At 53.7% G+C, this 12,574-nt stretch overlaps 1 protein-coding gene across 2 annotated transcripts; it reads right to left on the bottom strand.

The window, feature by feature from the left end:
- Nucleotides 1-1,083: 1,083 nt before the first annotated feature.
- LOC141988807 (dicarboxylate carrier UCP2-like) lies at nt 1,084-12,234 on the bottom strand. Of its 2 annotated transcripts, none has more exons than XM_074954791.1 (8): nt 12,100-12,234; nt 11,121-11,275; nt 7,033-7,269; nt 5,716-5,923; nt 4,677-4,871; nt 4,260-4,361; nt 3,272-3,452; nt 1,084-2,229 (listed from the first exon to the last, which is right to left on the bottom strand). In XM_074954791.1, exons 3-8 carry the CDS (start codon nt 7,156-7,158, stop codon nt 2,115-2,117), a joined length of 927 nt encoding a protein of 308 aa, XP_074810892.1. In that variant the 5' UTR covers nt 7,159-7,269; nt 11,121-11,275; nt 12,100-12,234; the 3' UTR covers nt 1,084-2,114. The 2 variants fall into 2 exon arrangements, with proteins under 2 accessions (XP_074810892.1, XP_074810903.1); XM_074954802.1 differs by having other exon boundaries at nt 7,033-7,228.
- Nucleotides 12,235-12,574: the final 340 nt, after the last annotated feature.

Genomic DNA, 12,574 nt, shown 5'->3' with positions numbered 1-12,574 from the left:
GGGCATCAGCAGGGATCTGCTAGGGGGTTTTACTCATAGGGGTGAAGATGAAGCAGACATGGTTAGGGGAGAGTTTCCACTTCCTCACAGATACTTAAGAGCAGTTACTGCTGCTGGAAGGGGAAAGTAATACTGCTTAATGGAGGCAATAATGTTTTGCTAGGTCACAGGCCAAAAGTTGGAGGGGGGGGGGCGGGAAGGGACATATACTCAGGGGCCTTTGAGTCAGTGGGAATTCTGCTTAGTGGCAACAGAAGGCTGCTCTCCCCCCCTCCTACCCTACACAGCTCCCACTCTACTTCCTTTGCCCTGGGCCCTGCCAGGTAAAGGGGTAGGGCTAAAGGGATGGTTACTAACAGAATAGAACTTCCTGCCTCTCTCAGAAGGAGACAGTAGAAAAGGGGGCAAAGTCAAAACTGATCAGAAGAAATAAAGGTTTCCACAGACATAGTTAAACTGGAACTCACTGAGACCAAGAACTTGGTCGGATTGCTTGATATAGGAGATGCTATAACCAATGATAGCAACATAATCTCCCTTCCCAAATGTAACCTCATGCTTCATGTTTAAGCCAGTTTCTAACTAGTAGAGAGCAGGATGTTGGGTGGAATTGCACTTCTGCTACCGTGTGGTTTTTAAACCTTCCTCTGAACCATCTGATGTTAGCCACTGTTGGAGCTAGGATACAGAGCTAGCTGGGCCTTAGCTCGGATCTAGTTCCTGACTTCAGCTCCTGTCACTGTTGGATTGTCCTTAAGGACTGAAGAAGTGTCAGCAAGAAGAAAAAACCCACTATCCTCTCCTTTCAAATTGTAACCCTCCCTTTGTGCCCAGAGAGCTAGGCTGGTTGGTAGTGAAAAGGGCTCAGTAGACCAGTTGGTGATTTTAAGATGCCCAGATGGACACCCACCTTCAAGGGGCCCCATTTCAGGAAGTGCTCTGATCAGGCACCCAAAGCCAGAGCTCATTGCAGCCACAAACCAGTGCCAAGGTGTGAAGGCCCATTCAGTTCAAAGCATTATGAGCAAAAAGCAGCAGATCAATCTCCCCCTCAGAAAGCAAGTTCACACAAGGAGCAGGCTATGAGTTTGACTCCAGCTTTATTTTAAGACCTGAACTCACCCCTACCACAAGGTCACTGTTGCTCCTCCACACACCTGCTGTCTCATCAAAACAGTGTTAACAGCAGGAAACTTGGGGGCCAACAACATTCTTTCCACTTAAAATTAAAAAATAAATAGTTACTAGGACTTTAAAAAAATCCCCATCAACCTGCCTGACCCACCCTCAAACTTCCAGCATCACTGTACCAGAATCCTTATTCCTTGACTAGACCTTGGAACAGCTGCTACATAAAGCTCTAGGCCAGCCGTTTAAAGTGTTGGGTGCCTAGAAGTCAGGTCCCCTAATCCATATTAAGGCATGTAAATAAGTGGCTTGGTCTTCAAAAAGGCACCAAGAATCTGCCCCTTCTGCTGAGCTGAGGGGAGTTCAGAGCTCTGCAGCTAGAAAAGTCAAGTCACTGAAATACAGAGTAAGGCAGCCTAATGTTCAGGCCAGGCCTGCCAGTCTGAACACGTAGGCTCTAGTGATTAGCCCTTGGAATGATCCAGCTGAAGGTTGTTTCCCTGTCTTGCCATCAGGGAAGGATCTCACTCCCTGATCGAGGGATTTTACTGCCAGCTACCAGACTGCTGATACAGGGCTTTGCCACGTCCCAGGTGCTAACTCCAATTCCTGTCTCTTACCCTCTGAGCTGTAGTGTCTCATCAGCCTAGGTCCATCAGATCTTGGAACCAGGGGGGGAAATATACATTTGCCCTTCTAATTTGGAAGAAGCAAACTTGCCATTAAAAAACAAAGCCCAATTTAAAGGGTCACATTCCCTACTAGGGCAGAGGCTCCTGCTCCCACTCCCAGGGGACTACAGCTACAGCTCCTCCCTGCAGGCCCAGCTTTGTTCCAGAAGAGGAGCAGAGATCAGAGACTAGAGGCTGACACATTAGTGACTGGAGGCAGCTTGGAAGAGTCTGGAGCCAATCTCAGATCACAGACAGGACAGTCAGTGCTAGCAAGGGCTCACACCACATCTGTAAGCTGCACCCATGGCAGGCTCAAAAAGGGGCCTCCCAGGAACTGCGGGCAGCCATCATGGCACGTTTCAGCTGTTCGTAGGTCACAAACATCACCACATTCCAGGATCCCAGCCGCAGGAACGAGGGCATGAACCTAGAGCCAGCAAGAGGGGAGAAGAGTCACAGCTAGGTCTGTGGGTTGAGACTTCCCATGTCTTTGCCTTTGGTTCACTCCCCCGCACCTGGGACAGCCCCACAAGGAGATAAGCTAGTGAGAGTGAAGCGGATGTGAATTAAAGTGCTTCTTCAGCAGGGAACTGGACAGCTGGATTCAGCCAGATCAGTCTAACCTATGTGTGCAGTTCAGCAGCAAACAGACTAGAACAGGGGATGGGGCTCCACAGATCTTAATTTTCAGGTCAAACAGGTTCAGTTTATAAGCAAGATGGTCTGAGTTTGCCATGCTGACAGCTAGCCTGGAATCAGTCAAGCTGGACCCTTCCCTCCTTATACCTCACCAGCAAGGAGGGCTCTGCAGGGCTGAGTTATTCCCTGTCACACTAGTGGCAGCCCTTTGCCTCCAGGTGTTTGTGGCCCAACCTGGGGCTCTGTTGATGACGTGTGAGGAGACCAGGGCAGCCAGCGCTGCAGGGCTCACACTGCTAGTTTACTCATTTATTACAGAATCAGCAGAGCTGCCCCTGGACCACACAGGAACAGATCCGCAATCAGGAAGGGGCCCTTCCTTTGAAAATACAACTGCCCCATCAACTCAGTCACTGGTGTCCAGATTCACCTCCGAAGGGCTGGTCACTGCTAGGAATGGAGCCATCCAAGGATGGCTCCATCCTCTTCCCTTCCCCCTCCCAGTGCCCCTGTGGGTATCAGTTCAGCCCTGATGTGCTAGCCTGGGCCAGGGAGCCCCACACTTAAGCCATGGGCTTCAGATCCTCCAAGCAGAGCCATTCTGTAGCACAAGGTTTTAAAATCCTCCCCATCACTTGCAGCTTCCTTAGCCTGGGGTATTTTTGCTTGCTGTCTCAGTCCAGAGCTTTGCCATGCACAGATCAGCTGCTGGGGCTCCACCTCAGGGGTGGTTGCATTTCAGTGGCAGGTGCAGGGATGCTAGGACTGTGCTGGGCATACCATGCGAGGTCGCTGGCGTAGAGAATCCTAGCAATAGGAGCTCTACTCACCCCTTGTAGAAAGCCCTGGGCCCCTCCTTCCTCAGCATGGTAAGGGCACAGCTGACGGCACTTCCATAGTGGCCGGGGGCAGAGTTCATGTATCTGGTCTTCACTACATCGACGGGGGAAGCAATGAGCGTGGTGCAGAAGCCGGCCCCGAAGGCAGAGGTGAAGTGACATGGGAGGTTATCTGCCAGACAGGAGAGGGGATGGGTCCCTGAGCATGCAGGTCAGTAACCAGATTCTCAGCTGCTTAGGGGCTAATCTAGCACCGCTATTGCCAGAGTGCTCATGAGGGGACAACATGCAGCGTCAGGCCAGGCAGCAAACCATGCTTGGGGGCAGGGAGGGAGGGTGTGAACCCTGACCCCCTCCCTCCTGGTGCAGGACTTTCTGGGAGCCTGTCCAGGAGACAGCATCCCTACATATCAGATGCAAACCTCTGTGGGATCTCCAGCAGGCTGTCACACAGACCAGGCTAGAGCCAATGGATCTGCTGCTACCTAGATCCACCTGCCATTGCCCCCTGCACGACAGCCAAGGACTGGCTCCACTAGCCCCTCGTGGCCTGGGAATATTTCTTCCCACTCCATCCTCTGAGAGCCAGCAGCAGTCCCTCTATTCTGGCTGTGCAGGGGAGAATAAGCCAGGCAACTCTTCGGGCCAAGGCAATAGGAGATGGGTGGGTCATTCCATCGGTGCAGTATTTACAGTGCCCAAGAAGAGCTGGCTGATCTTCCAGCGATGGCTCAGTGCAGGCAGGAATGCGCTAGCAGGGGTTACTCCGGCGTGACTTCCCAGCTCTCACTTAGGACTGTCACAATCTCACTTTAGGAGTAGGAGCCCACGTTCTCGGTCAGAATTGGGTCTGTATGTATCTAGTCCTGGATGGCCGTTGCCCGCCCACTGCCCTGTGGCATCTGAACTGAAAGCACTCAGCACCTGGCAATAATCAGACACAAGGTCAGCATCCTGCACGGGCAAGCCAGACACCCACCGGTCATGAGGTTGTGTTTGAGCAGCATGTCCTTTATCAGGTCATAGGTCACCAATTCCGTGCAAGTCACAATCGCGTTACGGGCCACGTTGGGGGAAGTTCCTGTAGAACAAGGGAAGAAAGAAGTGGTCAGCAAAATGGATGCTCTGGGTATGTCTACACAGCGGAAGCTAATGACAGCAAGACTCAGAGCCCAGGCTGCCTGACTGGCAACAAGGCTAAAAGCAGGCATGTAAATGCTCCTGCTCAAGCGCCGAAACCCAGAGAATGTCTACACTGCTATTTTTAGCCCTGTAGCACAAGCCTGTCAGTTGACCCAGGCTGAGAGTTGCTGCCCCAGGTTTTTGGCAGTGTAGACGTAACAAGTGTTGCTTTAGAACCGGCCCCTCCCATGCAGGGTTCTGGAACCGCACCAACCTTTCCACAGCCCTTTGAGTCCCTCCTCCTTGGCAATGGTCTTATAGGCATCCAGCGTCCCCTGGTATCGCCTGCCACCCTCCACTCGGGCCTGGGCCTGGAACCTCACTTTCACCACGTCCGTTGGCTGGGCAATGGCCACAGCCATCGCGCCGGTGGTACATCCAGCCAGGAGTCGGCTACTGATGCTGACACCTAGCAAAGAGAGCAGGGAACAGAGTGAGCCAGAAAGAGGAAAGTCAGTTCACCCAGGGGAGCTGTGGACTCTACAGGGTTTTAGCCTCTGTCCTGGGTCCTCACATGCCCCCAGTCAGTGCTTTAGTATCTGAGCCCCTCGCAATCTAGGGTCTCTCCCCCAGCACCCCTGTGGGGCAGGGCAGTTACCCTATGGGTAGATGTCACACCCAGAGCCTGGTGCAGAAGGAGGAACTGAACCCTGGTCTCCCACAGCCCAGGCTAGCCCTCTAACCACTGGGAAGTGCTTCCTCTCCAGCCTTTGCTAGCCTGCTCTACCCCAGGAGTGGAGCCCCTTGCCCATGGAGTATTATCCCCATTAACCGACTCACCCCAATGCCATAGAGAATGGCTCCCAAACCTCCTACTTCCCTGGGCCTTGCCCACAAAGCTGGCCTTCCCCTGGGGATGTCAGATCCAGACCAAACCCTCGGGTTGCGACTGCTGCTGTCACCACAAGCAGCCAGGTGCGCAGTGGAGCCTCTAAAAGGCTCCATTTTTGGCTGTCTAGCACAGGGCCCGGAAATACACAGGCCTCTCTTGGGGATCTCGTCAGGTCCCAACTGCCACCTGACCCCAACAGAAATTAAATTTCAGCCCAGCTAAACTCACTGCAATGGATGCATGGGAGACCCTCCAGGGCACATCACGGGGACTGAACCCGCAACCTTTGGATGGAAGAGCATGAGCCTTTATTGCGTGAGCTGGAGGACCCAGGCCATTAGCTTGGAAGCCATAGCAGCTGCAAACCTTTACCCACTCCAGCCACAAGAGGGAGTCAAAGGCCCACATAACAGGCACTCACGCTCTGATCCCCTGGTGTAGAACTGCTTCACGGAGTCGTACAGCCCGATACGGACGGACGCGAAGCTCATCTGACGCTGGAGCCCAGCCACCAGGCCATTGTACAGGCTGGTGGGACCCTCCGTCTTCACCATGGTGGCAATGGTGCCAAAGACACCTTTGTACTGAGCAGCTTTTGTGTTAGCTGCCGACTTGGTCTCTCCTTGGATCTGTACAGGAGAGAATGGGATGAAGAGGCTTGACAGTGATTTGGGGCCCTGGCCCAACTCACTACTCCAGCCCACGAGTGGCCTGCATTGAAGTGTAATCTGGATTCCCATCCTGGAGACTGGGGGCTTTACTGCCCCTTCGGGTCCTTTGTTTGCAATTTGTGTTTTAACAACGAAGAGCTGTGAGTCAGGGTGGCACCAGCTGCCTAAAGCATCAGACGGCAGCACAAACTTACAGCCAGAATGGGCTGTGTCCCAGCACCCTGGGTCTGGGCCAATTTCCAGTGCCCCATACAAAGGGGCTGAGGGTTAAATTTAAATGAACTCTGAAAAGTCTGGGGGAGCAACACCCCCATTGCTGGCCTTAAATTATGAACAAAACCCCATCACCCCAAATCTGGGCCAAGTGTAAAAGCCAGTCTCACAGCCACACTGACCCAAGCCAGGTTTGCATGAAGAGCTGCCGAAGGAAGGGCTGCATGGACCTCTTGGGTGTCCATGAAAGCTGGCTCAGGCTTTCGATGCATCACAGCTGCTTCCGTTTCCCCCTCTGCCAATCCAAGGGCTGCGTTTGGAGAGGCGCGGCGCTCCCCCCACTCCCTGGTGGCGGAGTTTGTGAGTGTGCTCAGCGCTCCACAAGAAGCGGTCAGCCCCTTGCAGGATCAGCCCCATGGCTGGAGGGAAGAGCTGCAGGGCTAGAGATGCCCAGCTTAGCTATGCAATGGCTAAGGGGTGGGGAGTGGACGGGGTGAGTCTACCCATTGTTAGAGGGACGCACCAAGGAGGGGGCAGTACAAAGGTGTGTAACTAGGAGCAATGGGAAGAAATAAAGGAAAAATCGAGGAGAGGCCTGGGATCTACACTGAAGTGTATTTGACTGTGGAAGTACTAGCTAAGGAAAGTGGTGGCAGCATCATTGGTTGGGCCCACACTAGCACGCTCACTGGACCGGCCGGGGGCTGGCTGAGAATGCACGTCATTGAAGATTAAATATGAAGGCACGTCTGCCATTGCTCAGCATCATGCAGCAACAGCAGCTCAAGCCACAAGGATGCTGAGCTCAGCGTGGACCCCGAGACCCCTGTCCACGTGCCTGCAGAAGTTCTCACCTGCAGTCTGACTTTCGCCGTGTCCAGGGGGAAGGTGATCAGATCAGCTATGCACGCGGCTGTCCCAGCCCCTAGGAACTTCACCATGGCTGTCGGGGGGACATCGGTGGGCTTGAATCCAACCATTTTGCAAGCTTCTGAGCGGCTCTGGAGAAGCCAAGTGCGCCCGAGGAGCGGAAAGGAAGCGAGTTGCGTTCTGATGTAGCAAAGGGCAAGACAAATGGACTCAATCCCAGTCTAGATGGGACAGAAACAAGAGAGTGGTAAACAGAGCTCTAAAATCTGGGCCACACCCTACCACTTTCTACATTACATCAGGCAAGGATCACCACACACATTAAGCAACACTCCATCCCTGGCATCTGGTTCTCCATCACGGGATACAAGCAACACCCATGTATTCCAAGAGGAGATGCTTCTATCCGCAGGCAGGGGGCTTTTGCCATTCATAACACTCATTTTTCAGATGGGCAAATTGAGTCAGACTATGGCAGAGGCTAGGAGAGAGAGGAAACCTGGCTACACATTCCCTGCTCTAACCACTAGACCACACTGCCTTCTCAATTCAGCTTCCATGCTAAACTTGGATTAAACACATTTAAATGTCTGGCATGGAGAAGTGTTAAGGCATTGCTGCTTAAATAGGTGACTAGCCGGCTAGTTAAATTTAACCTATCCTGTGTGCATTTCCCACCTCTTGGGGTGGGGGTGAGAGACACACAGACCCTCACCAAATACTGTTCCTTAGAGATTAGGCAGTACTGAAATAGGTAGTACTCAGCATTTGGTACATTTGTGTTTATTGTCTGGGCCATGCAAAACCTGCCCTGAGCGGTCCATTTCCCCACTTGGAGCAGGAGTTTTAGAAATGCTGCAAATAGGGAAGTTGTCACTAGGCAACCACCATGTGTTTAACACCACAAGTTTGAGGGAGTTGGAGGATTAGCAGGCAATTTCATCACTAACCCAACCCGCATTCTGGGTCGCTCTGGTCAGGTTTTCATTCAACGGTAATGACATTTTTAGTTCCTTAAAAAACAGGAGGCGAGTTCTTCCAACTTTGTTTTTATGAAGCCCCTGGATGCATGACTGAGGTGCACAGCCTCAGCGCAAAACCAGCTGCGGAGGAGACAGATGTGCTGGTAGGGCACCATTCAGGATTCGGTGTAAGTCAAGCCCGGTAACCCCCACACGCTGAAAGCTGGAGATGAAGGCGATGTGTTTCACCAGTTGGGGGTAACATCACTAACCACCACCCCGCCATCCCCAGCTAGATTCTAAAGGCTTGTTTTGTTCAGCTGAAAGACTGTTGTCCTAGTGACTGACGGGGGTAGATACAACATGCCTCAGCCAAGCATGGAGCTCAGATCTGACTGGGTGCACCTGTTGCTAGGCTGTGACCAGCAAAGAAACCTAGCTGCCATTGTCCAGGATGTGGTTGCCACGTGGTGGACAGACAGCTTTAAAGCATGCAGCCCCTCCCTTGTGGGACAGCAATCAATATAAGGAATCAAAATTCCACAGCTTGACTTTGCACAGATCCAAGTCATTTTAAGAAGCACAGATAGATGAATAATGAGCCTGGAAACTTCAGAGGGGTGTAGGGAGAACTCCCACAAAACAAGCATACACCAATGTGAGCCTTCATAAAAATCCAGGAGCACCGAAGACTGGATTAACTGTGACCATGGGAGAACTGCTCCCCACAGGGATCTGGAGGAGAAAGCAGCCCTACTCCATGATGGAGTGATCCCGTCATTAAAGTTTGACTGCAGGGAGTCTGCTCGCAAAGCAGCCTGCTACAAGAGGTGGTAGAAGATTCCTATCCAGCAAGGGAAGGATGATCGTGGGGTTAAAGTTAAGGCCAGAAATCTCACAGTCTGGGCTCTAGTCTCAGTTCTGCCAGAGAAGTCCCTTGGGAGGTGTCTACACTATAGCTGGTGCAGTGCTCAAGGGCAGCACCATGCTGCTCAACCTAGCGCATTGAAAATAGCCTGGCCCCATCTGATGCTAGCCACCCTCGCTGCTATTTTTAGCACGCTGACACCAATGGAGCTAGCGCCTGTGCTGGGAAGCAGGCTTGCAGCTGCAGTGTAGACGTACCCCCAGCCACCCTGCGGATGGGGAAACCAAGGTGCAGAACTGGAACAACTTCTCATGGGTGCTGTAAAGAACAGTTCAGTCTAAAGTGCCCCTAAACAGGCATCGAAACAGATCCAGATTGAGGCACCTAGATAGAGCTGTAGTATTTAGACACAGATTTGAATGTTGTGGCCTGTGAAGTGCTTTGAGAGCCTTAGATGGAAAATGAAAAGGAGTACTTGTGGCACCTTAGAGACTAACCACTTTATTTGAGCATGAGCTTTCGTGAGCTACAGCTCACTTCATCGGATGCAAGTGAGCTGTAGCTCACGAAAGCTCATGCTCAAATAAAGTGGTTAGTCTCTAAGGTGCCACAAGTACTCCTTTTCATTTTGTGAATACAGACTAACACGGCTGCTACTCTGAAACCTGTCATTAGATGGAAAATGTTACAGTTTGTTAATACTGACAGGAATGTCACAGTTATTGTCCATTATCAGGTTTTTGTATCTTGCTCCAGAGCACTGGATGCTGATCTATAAACAAGTGTCTGGGTCCAGTAAGTGGACCCAATACTGGCCCACCCTGCTATGGCAATTCTGTGTCCCTAAAAGAAAACCCTCCAATGTTGCATACACACATAGGCATTTCTGGCTGTAGGGCTCTGTAGTCCAATACACACTGACATCAGGATAACATCTGTATTTGAGTACAGTTTCTGCTGGCTGCGTTTCCATGACTAATGCACTTTCTGTCCCAGAACCAAGCTGTAGACTCTCTCCCCTAGACAGAAACTGATGTAGATGGGACCAGTGGCTACGCAGCTGGGAGGCCAGCAACAGATATAGGAATCCCCCATGATGGATAAAACCTGTCTTTATCTTTATCTGAGCAGATAGCAACAAACTGCATTTCAACAGTGTTTCTGAAGGGACTTAGGCAGAGCTGGGACAAGATCGCAGTAAGTTTGGTCCCATGCACTCTGGAAGATCAAGCCGCCAGGTGACTGTTCCTGGCATGGGAGGAATTTTAGTGTTAACTATGAGTGGCAGTTTTCCAAATCCCTCAGCACTGGCCTCTCTCTGCTCCTGTAGCAAGGCTCCCGGGACTAATGGGAGCAGAACTAGGGCAACAGTGAATGCTGTCTTTAAAAAAAGAACAAATCACAGCCACACGTGTAGTTTTATAAAACTGTTTCAAAGGAGGTTCTCAGACAAGCCAGTCCAGTGGAGAAAGCTGCAGTAACAGCCTGCTAGTAGCCACCATGCTTGAGCACAGTCATAGCTAGGGTAGGCCATTTCTGGTCCCAGTGTGGACAGGATCTGCATTGGACTTCACTAAGCTTTTCCTACATGGGTGGGGTTCCCAATTGTAACCCTGTCACGGCTGGAGAGGCAGCGACAGGAAAGGAGAACTGTTACCCTGTTTAGGAGAGATCTCTCCTAAACAGGGTAACTACCGCCCTAAATTAATATTTCCACCAGTTAGAAGGGTGAGAGAAGGGCACTGCTTTACGGCCTTCTGAAGTCGCTCTAGAAACACGGCTGCTGGTCAAGCTAGGATAGACCATGGGGTCCAAGATCTTGCAGAAGGACCATTTCTCAGAGTTACAGACACATACAGCCATCTAGTCACTGGAGGAGATTAGACTTTGGATTTATGGACTTCACGTATTAAAGAGATTTACAGTGTAACAACTTAGAGACCAGTAATGCAGCCCTCATTTTGTGATCAGCAAGGGCAATCAGACCACCAACCTCAAACCCGGTTAGGCTGCTCTTTGGGGAGTTAATTTCAGCAGGTGACTCCATTTAACAATCCCACCTGGAAGAGGATCCCTTTAACAGATCAGCACCTAGCACCGATCTGCCAAGCCAGAATTAGGTCTTGGCCCAATTCGTTTTATGAAACCAATGCTCAGGCTTCAGTCCCAGAGGCAAGAGCGCCGCCAAACCTGATCGATGCAACCGAAGAGCATTAGGGAAGACGGTACATTGAAGCGTTACCTTAGTCAAGTATTTCAGGGCGACTGCGCTTCGATCAGGGTTCTCTGAAGGTATCCCGCTCGTCAAATTTGCTTACGGCAAGGACTATCTGATCCCCCTGGTTTTCCATAGACGGTCGTTTAGAAGCGAGACACCTGATAATCATACTCCCTAGCCTGCGGGGAGAGGGGGGGCACATGGGAGCAGAGTACGTGTTACAGGCGGAGTTTTTGCCCGTAGTCAAGGTGGCCTAGTGACGCAGGAGCGGGAGCCGAACTGCGGCCCCCGCGCAAAGGCAGCGCATCCAGCCGCTCTGCGGAGCCGCTGCGTGCTGATCTGCGCGGAGACACCGACCTGGGTCTACAGCTCGGGCGGCCCCCGGGGCCGGAGTCCGGCCGGGAATCCGAAAGCGCTTTTCGGGCAGCATGAAAAAGCCAAGCCAGGAGCAAGGAAAGGGCCCCCCCGCCCCGTGCCCAGTGTGGACCAGGGGTAGCGGCTCAGCCCCTGGCCCGTCTCTACCGTGGGAGCAGGGGTTTGGAGCGCAAGGCCAGTCGCTTCGAGCCACAACCGGCCATCCTTGGGCACGCTGGGGGCGGGGGGGGATCGTCTCTCCCGCAGACGGCCCTGCTTTGAGAGCCAGGACTTGGGCTAGTCCCCTGGAGGCGTGCGGGGAGATTTAGGGTCGAGGGGTATGGATGCTCCTAAACCCTCTCGGCGCGCGGGGAAGTCTCTCCCCCCAGCAGCTACCCGCAGGCAGAGGCCGGAACCCCGCGGGGCGGCGCGCTGCAGATGTGAAGCTGCGCCCCGGAAAACGCCCTGCGGGGAGCCCCCCGCGCCCCTCCCGGAGCCCCCCCCGCAGCAAGACACGACAGCGAATGGGGCCCGGGGGCAACTCGCCGCCCCCCGGGTCTCGGGTCACCAGGGCAGAGGCAGCGAAGCGCTGCAGAGGCCGGAGCCCCCCAGCGGTGCCGGCTCCCAGGGGGGATCTGCGGGGACTGACCTGAGTCCGGGGAAGAGACGCGGGGGCAGCGGCACCGGTCGCAGGAGGAGGAACACGCCGGTCGCTGCCGCTTTATAGCGCCCGGGAGCCGGCATCAGCCGCCCCGCCCCGCCCCGGCGGCCGCACCCGCGGGGGGGTCGCGGCAGCTCCGTCCCGACCGAGCTGGCGCAACCCCCCCCCCCGACAGGGGATCCCCCCATGAGCCTGGTCCCCGTGGGCGGGGCCTCAGGGACTAACCCCCCCCCATAAGAGGCGGCGAAGGGGCCGGTGAGAAACCCCCTTCCACGCGGGGTGTGTGCGGGGGGAGCGGGGTGCCCCGCCCCAGGGCTGCAAGTCCCCCACGTGCGCCGCAAGAGGCCGTCTGACCCCCAGCGCCCCACTCCCTGCCCTCGCGTTACCCCCACCCCACCGATCGCCCCACTCCCTGCCCTCGCGTTACCCCCACCCCACGGATCGCCCCTCTCCCTGCCCTCGC

The sequence above is a fragment of the Natator depressus genome, chromosome 1, assembly GCF_965152275.1.
Source record: "Natator depressus isolate rNatDep1 chromosome 1, rNatDep2.hap1, whole genome shotgun sequence".
NCBI classification, from domain to species: domain Eukaryota; kingdom Metazoa; phylum Chordata; order Testudines; family Cheloniidae; genus Natator; species Natator depressus.
The sequence above is the reverse complement of the archived record's forward strand: the minus strand, read 5'-3'. Positions and strand labels throughout refer to the sequence as shown.

Bases quoted from the DNA above. Each gene is read 5' to 3' on its own strand.
- LOC141988807 (XM_074954791.1), bottom strand. From the start codon at position 7,158: ATGGTTGGATTCAAGCCCACCGATGTCCCCCCGACAGCCATGGTGAAG. The intron at 4,362-4,676 runs GTTGGTGCGGTT...CTTGTTCTACAG, and splicing joins ACTCAAAGGGCTGTGGAAAG to GAACTTCCCCCAACGTGGCC. The intron at 2,230-3,271 runs GTGAGTAGAGCT...TGCTGGCTCTAG, and splicing joins CCCAGGGCTTTCTACAAGGG to GTTCATGCCCTCGTTCCTGC.